Source organism: Aphelocoma coerulescens, chromosome 3 (genome assembly GCF_041296385.1).
Source record: "Aphelocoma coerulescens isolate FSJ_1873_10779 chromosome 3, UR_Acoe_1.0, whole genome shotgun sequence".
NCBI lineage: Eukaryota > Metazoa > Chordata > Aves > Passeriformes > Corvidae > Aphelocoma > Aphelocoma coerulescens.
Genome location: NC_091016.1, coordinates 125163049 through 125179283, shown reverse-complemented (window position 1 = coordinate 125179283; position 16235 = coordinate 125163049). Strand labels below are relative to the sequence as shown.

General features: G+C 52.2%; 1 protein-coding gene across 3 annotated transcripts; it reads right to left on the bottom strand.

Moving 5' to 3' along the window:
* Positions 1 to 347: 347 nt before the first annotated feature.
* LOC138108792 (interferon-induced very large GTPase 1-like) lies at positions 348 to 14706 on the bottom strand. Of its 3 annotated transcripts, none has more exons than XM_069011899.1 (3): positions 14655 to 14706; positions 12525 to 12626; positions 348 to 7786 (listed from the first exon to the last, which is right to left on the bottom strand). In XM_069011899.1, the coding sequence occupies exon 3, from the start codon at positions 7782 to 7784 to the stop codon at positions 399 to 401; it is 7386 nt and encodes a 2461-aa protein (XP_068868000.1). In that variant the 5' UTR covers positions 7785 to 7786; positions 12525 to 12626; positions 14655 to 14706; the 3' UTR covers positions 348 to 398. The 3 variants fall into 3 exon arrangements, with proteins under 3 accessions (XP_068868000.1, XP_068867998.1, XP_068868001.1); XM_069011897.1 differs by having other exon boundaries at positions 12525 to 12715; positions 14655 to 14704; XM_069011900.1 differs by lacking the exon at positions 12525 to 12626 and having other exon boundaries at positions 14655 to 14669.
* Between the last annotated feature and the right edge of the window lie 1529 nt (positions 14707 to 16235).

Here is a 16235-nt window from a genome sequence, read left to right as displayed (position 1 = left end):
CCAAGCAGCCCAGCTTGCAGCCAGTGTGGAGCTGCCCTCAGGCCTCACAGCCCTTTCTCCAAGCAGGACACCTCCTTGCTGCAGGAAAACTGCCTTTGGGACACTGTCCCTTCTTGTCTCACAGCAGCGGATCCAAGGGGGGCTTTGAGTGTTGCCTTTGCCCTTGCCCTGGCCCTTGGGATCAGGCTTGGCCACAAGGCCGATTGGCCCAGGGAAGGGGTTTGGTTTAGCTCTAGAACAAAGCAGAGGGAAGTGTTTATGGCAAGAAGGCAAGAGCATTCTGGCTTTATCATGAAGTGAGGGAGTTGCTGAGCAATGGCTGCAGTAACACACTTTATTTCACCAAATTTGGGAGCAATTAGATACCATTTTCTCTACATGGCTTGAGAGTGTCATTGTTATAACTGCATTTTGAGGAGAGCCTGGTACAAAGTTCCTCTAAACTGCAAAGCCATTGTGGTTCTTCCTTCCCATGGACATGACTGATACTTGTCCAGCTCGGACAGTGCTTCCTGCTTGGTAACTCTCTGCCACGCCTCAGGGATTTCTCCTTTGCCCTGAAATTTCCCATTGTACAAAGCTTCCAGCTGTGTCCTGAAATGAGACACAAACCATTTCCAGTACGCCTGCATGGATGGATCAGGAAGAATCTTCCAAGTGGAAACAGGAGGTCCAGCATTACGGTATGTATTGTAAGGGAACCATGGGCCACCATCAAACCTGAATTTGAGATTACTTGCAACAAGGCTGGAACAAATATCAATGACCAGGTGGTCCGTCTCATGCCACTTGGTTCCCACCAAAGCTCGTGGGCGATGGAAGATCTGCTGATGGTCTCCATCATGATTCTGCATGGTGTTTGTGCAAACAGCCCCACAAAAGGGACACTGCTCCCAGCACCCTGAGAAATGCTCTGCCAGGATGGTGTGAGGCTGCCTTGCAAATGAGCTCATATCGGCATCAGCAAATCCTTTCCTGAGCCTGTCCCTCAGGTCATCCAGAGCTTCTGCCATGGCGCTGCTCAGGAACTCAATGTCTGTGACCTCCTGGTGCTCAATGCCCTTCAGGTCACTTCTGGGCAAGTTGATCACCTCTGTCAGTTCCCTGCAAAATTCATCCAGCCAAAGAGAGACTTTGTCCTCTCTGTCTTTTCTGTCTTTGACAATCTGGGTTGAGAAAGAAACAGCTTTCAGGATGTTTCCATAGAGAAGATTAAGGGAGAAATCTAAAAACTTCTCCAGACTTCTGCTCCCATGTGAACAGTAACTCTGAACTCGTTTTCCAAGGTAGCTCAAAAAAAACTCTTCTGGACACTTAAGGTAATCCTTGAAATACTCAAAATTTTCTTGTTCTGCCAGGTATCTCAGGATGGAGATTTCCAGATTGGCTCTGTTGCCCTGGAAATCTGGGAATTTGCCCTGCATGTCCTCAGCAATGGCTTTAGCTGTCCTCTCATAGACCGCCTGGTGAAGAGCTGGTTCAATCTTCTCACAAAGGAAAACAGCAAAAGTTGTGATAGAAGTGGCTCCTTGGCAGGAAATCTGGAAACACTGGAAGAAATCCTCTCTCTTGCTGCTCAGGTACACGACTGGGTCATTTGCCTTTTGGAACGCTTCATGCATGACTTTAAACCTTTCTGCTGCCATTCTGCACAGATACAGAGACAAATCTATGCTGTACTCTCTGTTAAAAGTACATTTTGCATTGCTGGGGACAGAGTTCACACCTTCCTGTACTTCATTGAGTATTTCATGAATAAAATTTCGACTGTAATCCCGTTTCTCCTCTTCCTTCTTATCAATGTTTGCTCTCACACATGCTATGATGCTGTCTGTGATGTGCTTCAAGTTGATCACATCAGCGTTGGAAATGCTCCTGGGATCTTGGAAGAAGCCCAAATACTTTTTTTTCATGACGTGTTTCTGCATGTCAAAAGAAAATCCTCTGCCTTTGGGAAATGATGTGATCCTGGCATGGAAACCCGGCTCCTTAAAGTGCTCTAGAAGGACATCTTCGATTTCTGCATCGATATCCACCTGTTCCTGAGGACGAGCAGCACTGGAGACTTCGGCAATCCAATTGTTCCAGACAGAGGTAAAGCTGTCCTTCAGTTCTCTCTCACTGAGGCTCTTCCCTTTCAGAGTCAAAGCCAACTCCCTACTCCTTCTCAGGAGCTCGGCTTCATATTGCGCCTTCCTTGCATCCAGTTTACTCTGCTCCTTCTGTAGCTCAATAAGATTCTTACATTTCTTTTTTGTTTCAAGAAGAAGAGCGTCTTTTAGTTCTTTCAGCTTCAGTTCTGTGCTTGATTTCCACTGGACCAGTGTTTCACGGTCTTTGTCCTCCCTGAAATACTTTTCCACTTCTTTCTCAATGGCATCACTTGTCTCTTGCACCTGCCCTTCAAGGTGTTCCCTGGTCACATTCTGTAAGTCCCCATTCCGAATTTTGTTGTCCAGTCTCATCTGCATGTCTAAGACGTGACTCCTCAGCCTCCAGGTCCACTGACTAAAGGCGCTTTCCAGTTTCCTGTATGCGGCAATCTCCAGGGAATTCTTGAAGCTGAAAACAAAGTTTTCATTCAGCAACGCATTCCAGAGGTCACCAATACGAACTTTCAGGCTCGAGAGCCTCAAAATGCTGCGCTGCGACTGCTTCTGGGCAGCCTGGAGGATTTTGCTCTTTAGTTGCTGGACGTTCTGGCTGTAGGTGGGGTTGGGTGGTGCCATCGGGGGGTTTCCTTCCCACAGCTGAGCAAAGTAGTGAATGTGGGTGTCCACATCAAAGCCAATGACGTCGCTGAAGGAGGAGATGTCACAGAATTCCTGCTGGGCAGCTACCACGGTCATTTCATCCAGCTTTTCCTGCAAACGCCTTTGTCCTTCCATGTTCTGCTCCTTGGCAGTTGCTTCTCCCACGTTTTGGTGGACAAAGAGGCAGCTTGGGGAAAGATTGACTTTCTTCATCCTCAGGAAAGCCTGCACAGCGATCTGGAGAACATCTTGCATTTCTGAGGGATTTTCTCCAAAGATATTGATCACAGTCATGTTGCCAATGCCAATGACAAAGGTGGCCAGCTCATTGTCGTGGTTCAGGGAGTGTTTATTGGCCATCTCAATGGCACGGAGTCCCTCTGTGTCCACCACCAGCACAAAATCAAAGCCCAAGTCTTGCTGCAGCTCCTCACCCACTGGGATGAGCTGCATAAAGGCTCCGCGGGTGCATCTCCCCGCGCTGACGTTGAACTGCAGACCAAACATGGCATTCAGCAGGGTGGACTTGCCTGTGCTCTGGATGCCGAGCATGGAGAGCACAAACACTCGTTTGTCCCCCAGCCTCTCAATTAAGCTGTCAAAGATTGCTCCCACCCAGCACAAGGGCAGGTAAGAAGCATCCCCATCCATCAGCTCCACAGGATACCCCGAAACCATCAGATCTGCTGCAATCTCTGGCAGTTTGACACAACTCTCATTCTTGCAGTTCATTTCTTCCAGAACTTCATAAATCTGCCCCACCTCTCTCAAGAGATGCTCCAGGCCAATGGATGAATTGCTGATATCATCAGAGAGAGCATCCAACCGACTCAGCAACTCAGTATTCTCACTGGGTCTTTTCTTGCTTTTCTTTCTTGCCTGGATTTGAGACCATATCTCATGGTAGTCTCTCCTCAGTTCTTCAAGGCGACCGCAGGACAGCTCATCCATAAAGACCTTCATCCAGTGCAGGAAGTATTTCTTGGTATCTGCTGGCTGGGCCTGGAGAAAGCCAAGGAATGATTTCACCAGTGGGTTAAGGGGGGAAGCTTGTTCAAGTTGCTTTCTTCTTAGTTCTGCCTTCTCATATTCAATTTGGCTGCGATGATGCTCAATGCTCTTGTTCCCCTTCTCCTGCAAGCGAGTGAGCTCTTTGTCCTTTTGGCACCACTGGTACCACAGTTCTCCTTGAAGGGGCAGGAGCTGGGATTTGATCTCAGACAGTTTCTCTTTCTTCAGAAGCTCCACCAGCTCCTTTGCCTTTGCTTTGGCTGTCAAACCTGCAGGTTGATCTGCATCCACTATGAATCCATGCTGGTGAGCTTTATCCAGACAGGCCTCCAGGCTGAAACGTGGATGAGACCTTTCCAGGAGATTCTGGATTGTTTCAGTCAGCTGGACCATGAGTTCTGCTTCGTTTCTGTTCTTGATCCCTATTGTTATGATTTCACTGTGTTGTCCAGCTGCAACATTCTCTTTTTCTGTGAGAAGACAAACCAAAGGCCTTTGTGACTGCCACAGACCCTGCAGAAGATTCTCCCCCCTGTTGTCCATGTGCTCCAACTCAGATATGAGAGCCACGTTGACAGCAGATATCTCCTGCAGGAACTGCAGCTGTGCTCCGTGATCCCTGGCATCTCCATGCAGGTTACAGAAAGCCACACAGCACTCAAAGGTGTCATCAGGGCTTCCGCGGGGGCAGTACCAGGTGATCTCCACCACCCCTTCCATCAGCAAACGCTCTCTGGTGCTGCCTCTGCAGTGGCGGTGGAAGAAAGTGTCGTGTTTGCGTTTGCTCAGCAGAGCGTTCAGGAGCTGAGACTTGGAAGAGGAGGCCGAGCTGCCAATGCGGATGAAGGACACAATGGGTGTCTGTGCCTGAAAGATGAGTTTGTTGTTGTAACTCTTTGTTCTGGCCTGCTTTCCTGACTTGTCTGCCTCTTTCCAGCTCCTTTGGATTTGGCTGAGGGCGTAGAGCGGGAACTCGATGTGTGAAGTGCACGGGTTGGGCACCAACAGAGGCAGCGCCAGTTGGCAGAACGCCAGCTTGGTTGCAAGGGTCTCTCTCAGGAAGTCATCAGCACAATGGAAAATGGCCATCTGCAGGTCCATGGGGTGCACACGGCTGTCCCTGCTTCCAGGTTCAGGGACTGCTTCCTTCAAATGATGGAGAAAGTTTTCCAAAAATTCAGAAGGTTTCTGCTCTTGCTCGGTCATTTGAGGCACACGTGGAAGCACTGGGTTGCTCTTGTCCCAGCAAGTCAGGTACCTCACCTGGTAATCCACTGTTAACAGCTTTTGCAGGAAGTAAAATGGCAGTTCCTTGTCCTTGCTGGGCTGGCTGTCCTGCAGAGATGTCTTGCAGATGGTGCGGAAATCTCCCATCCCCATTTTTCTTGGATAGTGACTTTTGAGTCCAAGGCGCTTGAGCAACTGGAGGAATTCCTGGTTTGTAATGGTTTCATTTGCTTTGGATTTGCTGCCGTCTGACTTGGACTGAGACTGACTGGGGGGCTCAGGTGTTGGAAAAGTGTCTTCCATGTCTCTGAGTATGTTCTGCATCCTCTGTTCATCCATTTTCTCATCCAAACACCCTCTGATCAAGGAATGCAAGTCCTGTTCCAGCCTCTCCCAGTCTTTGCCTCCACTGTGCTTTTGGAGGAGATTCTTGATCCGTGTGGACCACAAGCCTTGCATGTGATCTTCCATGAAAACTAAACGCTCCTTCTTCTGCTCAGGGGACAGCTCTTGACTTTCGGGTGTCACAGTCAGACCCGTCAGCAGAAGGGAGGCCTCAGCTCTGTCAGCATCTTGCTCCTTCAGTTTCACGTACTCCTCATGTGCCGCTTCTATTTCCTTGGCCATGTACTGAATTTCTGGGTGTCCAAGGAGGTGTGGAAAAGTGCTGCTTTCCACGTTGTACCCTGTGCTGGTCACAATCAAGAGCACCAACAGTTCCATGTCCTTCTCAGCCCGTTCCTGGAGAGACTGGAGCAAGGAATAAATGGCGAGGCTGGTGGTCAGGGTGGCTTCTATCTTTGCTTGATGAACAGCAGAAGCAGAGCTTCCTGGTGCATAGGTGACAGCATAGATGTGCTCCCTCATTTGCTGCAGTGTTTTGATGAGCTCTTCAAGCTCAGAGACTTTGGGCCGTCTGGGAAGCTGGTGCTCAGTCTGGAAGATCCATTGCATAATGAAGGAAGCCTCAGGGAAGTCCTTGACAGAGTAGATATGAGGATCCAGGATGCTCTTCAACATTACCTTGATAGAGGTGGTGTTTTCTGGAGGTGACTCCTGGCAACTGCGCACGGTGTTCACCAGGAAGTCCTGCAGGGCTTTGTCCGACAGGCACACATTGATCCACACACTGGGGTTCTTGGTTTTTGCATGCAGATCCTCTTTTAGCTCCATCAGCATGAGCAGCTTCCTTTCATCCACCATCACCTCCCAGGCCTTCACAGTGGCCATGAAATCTCTGGCCTCTTGCACTGCACTGTCCAGTTCCTCTCCAAAAATGGTGCCGACGCTCTGATTTGTCAGCGCTTTGTACGCATCCCTGAGGGCTCTGCTCATCTGAGTGACGGACTTAAAATCCCTGCTGTGATTGCCCCGGATAACATCCCACACTGGGATCAGCTCAAAGCCGCGGTCGATAACGCACCACGTTGTGTTATCAGACACGAGCCCTGTTTTCCACTGAGGAAGAGAAGCTGTGTCTGGTGGGCCCCCTGTGTTGAGCACGTAGAGCTGAATCGCTGTGTGGGAACTCTCTCCGGCTCTTCCCTGGATGGAAGCCTTGGAGCTGGATTTGGAAACATCCAGGGTCCCTCCAACACTGGCCCCAAAGCCACCCCAGCTGGCCCTGACAAAGTCATTCAGAGCTTTAGAGGTTTGTTGCTTCATCTCTTCCCGCTGCTCGGCTTGGAATCCTTCTGTAGACGCCTTCCACCAGAATATCCCTCCAAAGTGGAGGGGACCATGGTTTATGTGGGACCCAAACCTGTTGAAGAAGCTCTCACACATCTTCAGCAGGGTGCAGCTGTCTTCTTCCTCAATGCAGCTCAAAAGCTGCTCCATGTCTTGCAGCTCCTGCAGAGCTGCATCCGAGAGGCAAAGCTGATGCCTTTGGAGGTAGCAGGAGGCCAGAGGGATGTACTGGTACTTGGTGGTACAAAAGTAGCTCTGCTCAGAGTGGGACTGGTGGATGTTCTGTGACTGTGAGGAGCTGCTGTGATCTACACCCGCTTCCAGACAAACCCCCCAGAATGCGGCTTTGGCAGAAACGCTGATGCTGAACCCCAGCTGCTCCATGGACTTGGTGAAATTGGATTCTGCCGCAGAGGAGGAGAACTCCTTCCTCTCAAGTAGCGATCCTTGCTCCGGACCAGAGAGCTGGAATCCCTCAGGAACCCTGAGGAGCTGCTCTCGCTTTGCCAGCATATCTTCAGGTCTGCTGGTTCTGTAGATGCCCTGCAGGGCCAGTCCCCCTGACGCGCGTCTCAGCACCTCCGTGTCGGGGATGTGCTCCGTCCTGCCTGCTGACAACTCCTGCTGCTCCAGCTGCTTGTGGATGCTCTCCAGCATATCCACCAAGGGCTTCTTTGGCGATGGCCAGAACTCTTTTGGAATTTCCATGGCTTTCCACAGAGTCTCTGCTTTCTCCCTCAGAGCATCCTGGCTGTGGCTGTGGCTGTTGAGCATTTCTGTCAGATCATTTAGGGCTTGTTTGGCCACTTCTTGTCTCTTCTTTGTCTTCTCCAAGTGCTCCTTCTGCACCTCTTCAGTGGTTGTTTTGTTGTCTTTTATTTTCAGGAGTTTCTGGAGTGCCTTTTTCTCCCAGGGGTGCCGTGCTGCACACTCCAGCTTGAGGTAGTCTTTACATTCCAGATGCTGCAGAGCTTCTCTGCACTCAATTCCCAGATTCTGCGACACTTTGGGCACCCAGTATCCAGCATCCAGTCCTTCCTTCTGAAATGCCTTTGCCAGCTGTGCCTTGGCATCCCCCTCTTGCGTGTCCTCCTGCGAAGCCATGGCTGTGAAGGAAGAAAAGAGAGTGTCCCTAAGCTGTGTTGTCAGAGGCCCCAGCCTCCTGGCAGAGGCTCTGCAGCAGCTGCGGCCCTGGGGATTGCTCGCACCCGGCTGCTGGAGCCCAGCCTGGCATGGCACAAGAGCCAGGGTCTCCTTCCCAGCACGCTGGATGTGCCTGTTGCTTTCCTGTTTGCAGGATCAACCCTGAAGCTGAGTGTGTATCCCACAGACAACGCAGACAGACACACAGACACACACACATACACAGGCACACACACACACAGGCACAGTTTATCACAGAGGCAGAAGTCTCTTACACACTCCTCAGAAAGGTGTGAGAAGGTTTCTCCCTGGAGCTGGACACAAGTCCAGCTCCCTTTCCCTGGGAATTGAGAGAGAGGATTTCTCAATGTGTACTCCATCAAGACTGGATGGTAAGAAAAACTGAATCCTGACTTACACTATTTCTTAGCTAGCTGAAAATTTAATGGTACCTTTATCTCCGCGTGTAATACTAGCATATACCTTTTTGTTCTATCTCTGTGTAGTAATAGTCTGTTTTAAGTCTTATGTCTGTTAGTTTTGTGTCTATTAATAAATAATTCATTTCATAATAGACTGAATCAGCCATTATTAAAGAACTTGTGAATGGTAGTGGATTTTGGGGTGCTGGTGTTGGGATTTTAGGAGTTCCCCTTCTTTTTCTTTTTCTCCATAGGTGTTGCCAGGGGGACAAATTACTGAGTGCTTAAGAAAAACAAAAGACCTGGCCACAGAAGTGGGGTCCATCTGGCTACTCTTTTTTCACCTGGGATTGTGGGCAGTTAGTTCCCTCCGTTTGGATGGAGAGGGAGGCTGGAAGGATTTCGTCAGCACTGGGGACTTCTGCTTTTTCGGCTGCCTTCCTTCTACTGGAGAGACACCAGGATTCCCAAGCCCACGTTCCCTGCCCTGCTGGGAGCCAGGCTGCAGCCGCCCTGCCCTGGCCATTGCTTCGAGCCTTCGCTACTCTGTAGCTCTGCTCGCCCGGCCTGCTCAGACCTCCCGGGGTTCCCACCACAGCTCCAGAGTTTGATACATCTCGTCTGCCATCCGGGATTTGTGCTCATCCCTGCTGTTCCAGCCTGCTGTTCCCGAGGTTCCAGCCGGACACCGGGATCGCCCTGCCCAGGGGTTTGTGAAGCCTTTGCTGTTCCCGAGGGTCCGGCCGGACACCGGAATCGGCTGCCCAGGGGTTTGTGAAGCCTTTGTTCCATCCTTCCCTGGGATCCCAGGGCACCGGTGCCGCTGCTCCCTGAGCTCGCTCCGGAGCGCCCCCTACAGCCGCGGGGGAACCATCGCACCTGCCCTGCTCACCGGGAGCCGCCAGCAATCCCTGCCGGCTGCGAGCGGAACTGCACCCGAGGGGAAAGGGCCTGACAGCCGAGAAGGCTGGGACTGGGTTTGTGATTGCTGTTCCTGCCGTAGTTATTGCTGTTTGTTTGACTGGTTATACGCAGAGATATATAATAGTAAAGAACTGTTATTCCTGTTCCTCATATCTTTGCCTGAAAGCCACTTAATTTCAAAATTATAATAATTCAGAGGAAAGGGGGTTGCATTTTCTTTTTTTTCATTTCAAGGGAGACTCCTGCCTTCCTTGGCAGACACCTGTCTTTCAAACCAAGACAGCTGGCCACCTAAATAACACGACTGCCTGCTGCCAGAGGCCTGGGCAACAGACAGGAGCCGATTTAAACCTCTATCATCCATTCATAACACACACCTGTTCCCTCAAGCTGCTTCCTGGCACACTCAGGGGCCCAGTGCAGTGCATGGGGAAAATCCACCTTGCTCCTGCCCTCAGCAGTGCTTGGGGCATCCTGGTGGCCCATCAGGACAGACTGGAGACTTTGGGAGCCAACTCAGAGAGGTGCCCTCTGTGATCTGCTGCTTGTTACCACAGAGGGTTTCATCAGGCAAGTGCCCATTGGTGGCCATCTCGGCCACAGCCACCACAGAGCCACCGAGTTTAAAATCTCTGCTGACAGGAGGAAAAGTTCCCAGCAAACCTTCAACCCTGGCCTTGAGGGGAGCAGACTTCAGGCTGCTCAGAGAGGGAGTTTGGGAGGGCCCCTGCGAAAAGGCCCAGGGAATGTGCTGGGGTCCATCAGTGCTGGTCACTTTTGATTGAAAAGCCCCTGAAGGACTAGGCAGTCATGGGTCACAGCCAGCATGGGCACAGGACAGGAAAGTCCTGCTTGTCACACTGAATTTCCTTTTACAACACGTTAACCCTCAGAACTGATCAAAGACAGCCAGTTAATCTGAGCTTTTTGGATTTCAGTAAATATTTCAATCCTGCCTCTCCCAGAATCCCTGTGTGTCCCTTCTGAAGTACTAAGGCCTGAACAACAGGCCTTGAGCCAAAGTTGACCTCTGAATGAATTTTGCAACCAAATGCAAAAATGTTATTTGTATCCAGTTCTTAACAAAGAATTATTAGCAATGTGATAAATGTATCTACTCATGAACCAAGTATTATTAGCAGTATGATATTTGTATCCACTCTTAACTGAAGTAGCATTAGCAAGATATGTATCTACTCATTAACAAAGTATTATTAAGTATATGATCTGTATACTCGCTCATTAGCAAAACAGGTATTTACCTTTCCCTATTTAGATAATCGGACAAGACCAAGAAATCAGACATCTGGTCTTTTTTGGGGGTGTAGGACTGTGGCAGGGCATATCACCCTTCTCCCCACCACAGGTGGCCGGTGCAGATAGGAGAGATAACCCAGGTGGGCAAGGCCCAGTGGGTGGCACCTCCTGGCACAAAAAAGTCTGCCAGCTTAACAGATGTGGGAAGAGATAAAAAAACAGAGATGACCAAAAGGCCTGGTTTTACACTATAAAAGTCCTACAGTTTATCACAGAGGCAGAAGTCTCTTACATACTCCTTGGGAACGTGCGAGACAATTTCTTCCTGAAGCTTGGATGCAAACTTTGAGGTTATTTTTCCAGAAATTCAGAGGAAAGATTTCGATGTGTGCTCCTTCAAGAATTGGATGGCAAGAAACATTGGATGCTAAGTTATAGTATTTCTCAGCTAGCTGTAAATTTAATGGTACCTTTAACCCCGTGTGTAATACTAGTAGTCCCTTTTTGCCTTATCCCTGTGTAGTAATAGTCTGTTTTAAGCCTCATGTCTGTTAGCTTTGTGTCTATTAATAAAGAATTCATTTTATAATAGACCGAATCAGCCATTAATAAAGAACTTGCGAATGAGAGTGGGTCTTGGCGTGCTGGCCACCTCAATAACACAACTGCCTGCTGCCAGAGGCCTGGGCAAAAGGCGGAGGCTGATTTAAACCGGCACCATTCATTCATAACAAAGATCAAAGACAACTCCCTTGGTTCCCCCTTTAGCGCTGGCCAGGCTTTGTGAGGAACCCAAGAGGACAATAAAACCAGATGCTCCTGCACTAGAAGTGATGTCAGCTTTTTTATTCAACACTATAAAAGCTGTGCCCTCTCACAGCAAAGTCGGAAGCCTCGTTTCCATCAGGCGGAAGCACTGCAGGAATTCCCAGTTACGAGGAGGGGCTCTCCAGTCCCTCACCGTAACGGGGCTCCTAGGCGTATGTGTGGATCTAGATAATGATAAAGCCTTAGTGATACCAAAAAGGTTTATTCAATTTCTACTGTGACCATGAACTTTTAGCAGAGAAGACACTGTGTCTGATAATCTTTAGCAGGGAAACAAGGCCTGCAGAAACTGCTCTCCACACAAGGACATTGGAAGATGAAGAGGTGACATCTGGCTCAGGCAGGCAGCTACAGCCAAAACAAGGACTGAGTTTGGGAACTTGGGGAACATGGGGACGGTTTTTCTGGTAATGGGCAAATTATAATGTGCCTGTAGTGACTGTTATTAGCAATACACTTGTAGAAATCAGCTGGCATGTTAGGAAGACTTCTCCCCCATGCCACTCCAGGCACCGGAATAAATGATGCCCTCTTCAACATGAAATTGGTGTTAGGGAGACATATTCATCTGTTTCTGGCAATTTTGTGACAGGCCCACCCCAGTGCAGGAGGAAACTCCACAACTCCAGGCTACTCAGGGAGGGAGTTAGGGAGGGCCCCTGGGAAAAGGCTCTGGAAGGTGCTGGGGTCCATCAGTGCGGGTCACTTTTGATTGAAAAGCCCCTGAGGACAAGGCAGTCATTGGTCACAGGCACTATGGGCTCAGGACGGGAAAGTCCTGCTCGTCACACTGAGTTTCCTTTTATAACACATTAAGCCACAGAGATGATCAAGGACAGCCAGTATTTGGATTTCAGTAGAGTTTTTGATCCTGCCTCTCTCAGGATCCTGGTGTCTCCCTTCCAACTCAGGCCATTCCATCATTCCATGATTCTCACCCTTATGGAGCTGGCGCTCTCACTGCACACCTGCCTTTACACCTTTGGGGTTTTTGACGCTGTCACAAATTGATAATTGTCCCAATCTCAGTTCAGCTGGATACTGGAGAGATTTATTCTGTGCACAAAACCTTCCTGTGCATGCAGCTTCCGTCCCACCAAGGCCACGAGACTCTTACCAGCACAGGTATCGATGCAAGGGGCTTGGACTCAGATATAGGTCTGAGGGCTCCTGTACCCTCCCAGAGCCCTCAGGGGCAGCTTTCCCTCAGGGTCCATGGAGATTTGAGCAATCTGTGCAAGGGCTGTGGGCTCTGATTCCCCTCACCCACCTCACAGCAGATGCTCCCGTTGCTCCAAGCCTTGGTTTCCCAGTGGACACTGGCAGCCGAGGGCCCCAGCTCAGGTGACAGAGCACAGCAGCAGTGGCAGGCCTGGGACACACAGCGGGGTGAGGAGAAGAAGATGGGAACCACCTTGAGGACTCAGGAGGAAGAGCACCAGAAAGGAAAGGCTTGAAATCCTAAAGGAGAAGAGCAGAGAGACAGGAGAAGGCAACCCATGAGCATGGAGGATTCATTCCAGGGAGGCCTGGAGGCCAACCCTTCTCCTCCACTGGGGATTGCCCAGGCAGCAAAGACTCCTCAGGGCCCTTTTGGGGAGCTGACCAGAGCAGGGTTTCACCTGGGACCTGCATCCCTGTTGCCCCACCAGAAGGAAGCTGGACATGCTGGAGAGGCAATGCCAGGCACAGACACAAGAGGGGAAGAGAATGGATTGAGAGCAGCCCTGAGGAGAAGGACTTGGGGGTGCTGATGGGTGAGAGGCTGTGCAGGGAACATCTGTGCTCTCGGGGCAGGAGACAAGGTGTGCAGGGGGCAGAGCCCAGGGAACAGCACTGACAGTGGGGCAGCCCCGTCCCACCACTGCCCACACCCCACAGCTGCTGCTGGGGGGAAGCTCAGGCCCCCGGAGAGGGGGAGAAGCAGCGCTGGGCTTGGATCCCAGCAGGCACTGAGCCCCCACCAGCAGCTCGTGAGCCCCCACCAGCAGGATGGGGACAGGAGGGGGAAATCAGAAGCAGGAAAAGTCGCTGGCTCGAGATAAGGGCAGTTCAGCAGCGGAGGAAAGGTGGGCGTGCTGGCAGAGCACAGGAGGGACTTTAGACACCAATTGTTTTCTTTGGGCACATGTCCAGCTGCTCCCCGGGCAGCAGAGCCAAGTCCAGAACAGCTGCTTGGGAAGGGAACACTGGCTCAGGGCCACTGCTGTAGCTTGTCCACTCGGGCCACTTGTCCCAGCCCTGTCCCCTCCCAAATTCTTTCCCATTCGGGCGCTGCCAGCGCTGGTTCAGGCTCAGGAGCCGGGGGCTGCCCTGGACAACATTAACTCCAGCCCAGCCACACCCTGAAGCAGCCCCCAGGCACCTTTGGCAGTCCCGCACGGCTTCCAGTGCTGCAGGAATAGGGCAAAAGCCCCATGCGAGTGTGTCGGTGCCCGCAGAGAGGCACTAAACACACGCAGGGGATAACTCGGGATCGAGTTTCACCTTGGGAGCAAACGAGGGAAGCAGCAAGGCTGGCAGCATCACCTGCCATGGGAATGCCTGCAGCCCGTTTCACGGGAACAGCCCCCCGAGAGTGTTTTCCCCAGCCCTGCCCCAGGGAAAGGGGCTCTGGGGGCGCAGGTGCCTTTGAGGGGCTGCCGCAGGGAGCAGAGCGCTCTGGGCGGTGCCGCTTAGACTGGAAGAGAGGAGAATGCCACCCTCCCTGCATGGGGAGGAAAAGGTAGAGCTGTAGCCCCGGGTGGCCGGACAGAGCAGGATGTCCCGTGCCTGCCCCTCATCCCCGCCAAGCTGCCCTGCTCCCGAAGGAGCGGCGCGGGGGCCAGGAACCCCCCCAGCATCAGCCCCAGGACGGCGCCCGGCCCCCATCGCTCCTGCCTTCAGGGGAGCGCAGCCCCCCGGCCCCAGCGCGGCGCTGGCGGTGCCCGGGCCGGGCAGGGTCGGTCCCGCCCGCGGGGAGCGTTTCCCGGCCGGGCACGGGCAGACGGCAGGGAAGGGGCTCCGCAATGGATCTGTGCCCGGCCAGCCCCGCTGGCAGCTCCCGGGCCAGGCTTTGCGCCTCCGCAGACCTCACTCTGCCCCTCCATCCCCCCGCATCCCTCCTCCTTCCCCCGCCGCTCCGCTCCCACCCCTCGGAGCCCGGCCCCCCTCCCAGCTCAGCCCCCGCAGCGCTCACGGCTCCCCCGAGCTCCCCCAAACCGGCTGCCAGCAAAGGCGGCTTCCTCCAGCCCACGCTCGGAGCAGACACCACCCGCCCGCTGCCCTCGGACCCCTCTTCTCCTGCCCTGCCCTCTCCCCAGACACGGCAAAACACAGGCAACAGGAGGCAGGAGCCCAACAAGATCCCGCTCCGGGCTGCTCCCGCCTCCCAGCCCCACAGCTCATCCCCAGCTCCTACCGTCCCCCTCTGGGACCAGCAGCTCCCGGGCTAAGAGAAGCCCATCCCAGCCCCTCTTTACCCAGCCCTGGCTCTTAACTCGGTGCTGCTTCCCTTTTTATAGCAGCAGCAGAGCAATTCCGGGAAATCAGGCGTTTGACTGCAGCAGAATGTGAAAGTGGAGCCACGCTTTTGGAGTCAGATGGTTTGGATTAGAGCCCAATTTCCGCTCCAGCCGTGGTTTGAGTTGGCTGACGCTCCACTCTCAGCTCTTTGCACAGAGCTCTGACCCTTAACTGCTGTGCTGGTACCTGGAGGGCAGGTGAGGCCCTCAGCCCTTCCTGGGGCTGGTGCTCCATCAGGAAAAGGAGCAGGGGCAGCACAGCACCTCTGTTATCGATAAAGTCATAAAGTCATCTTTCATAAGCATAAAGTCATCTTTCATAAGTTTCTTTAGTGTTACAGCGTGTCTAAGTTTTCCTCAGCAGTGATAAATTTGTAGCGATCCATAATGTAATGTGGATTTGATTGCTGCTGTTATTGATTGTTGTTATTAGTTTTTGTTCCTATTCACTGCTGCTACAATTTATATCATAATGATGTAATTATTATTACTATTGAATGTTACTTTTAATAGAATTCTTTAGAATTGACTGCTACAATAATTGACTGCTGCTGCAATTAGTTAGTATCACAAGAGTACTGGGATAAAACTAATTGCTGATAATAATAATATCAAGTGTGCTAGCTGGATGTATATCCAGGTAGGAGAAGCTGGAAAGGACTTAGGGCAAGGGCCTGGAGGGACAGGACACAGGGAATGGCTTCCCAGTGCCAGAGGGCAGGGCTGGATGGGATATTGGGCAGGAATTGTTCCCTGGGAGGGTGGGGAGGAGCTGGGCTGGAATTCTTGGAGAAGCTGGGGCTGCCCCTGGATCCCTGGCAGTGCCCAAGGCCAGGCTGGTTGGGGCTTGGAGCCACCTGGGACAGTGGGAGGTGTCCCTGCCCATGGCAGGGGTGGGATGGGATGGGCTTTAAGGCCCTTTCCCACCCAAGCCAGTCCGGGATTCTCTGGGTCACTTCATTAATCCTGGGGACACTTTCCAGAAGGGAATTTTGGGGTATTGTTGGCAGTGTGTAATAAAGGGGGCAGGGGCTGCAGAGGGGCTCTGTGACCCCCCCAGCTGCTGCTTCACAGCTGGGTTCTGCTGGCTGAGAGCTCTTCCTTGCAAAACCTGTTCCCTGGCTGAGCTTGTCCTGCTCCTCTGGCTCGCTCCCCATGCCCAAAGCCCCACCTGCCCCAGAGCATGCCCGGGTTGGCTCCAGGGAGCCAGGGGAGCTCCGGTCAGTCAGGAGAAGGCAGGGAGAAGGTGTGGGGTCTGTCCTGGCCCCCTGCAGCCCAGCTGGGATTTCCTCCAACAAGGGGTCAGGGGTGGGGGAGCAGCTGTGGTAGGGAAGGGCCTCTTGTGGCAAATGACTGAGATCACTCAAAAAACCATCGTCCAGGGGATCAGTAGAAAGCAGATTTAATAAGAAGCCAGAGCACAGCAAAAGAAGCAGGAGCTGGTCAGACAGCAGCGGTGCCTGGGAGCAGAGGGCAGC

Bases quoted from the DNA above. Each gene is read 5' to 3' on its own strand.
- LOC138108792 (XM_069011899.1), bottom strand. From the start codon at position 7,784: ATGGCTTCGCAGGAGGACACGCAAGAGGGGGATGCCAAGGCACAGCTG.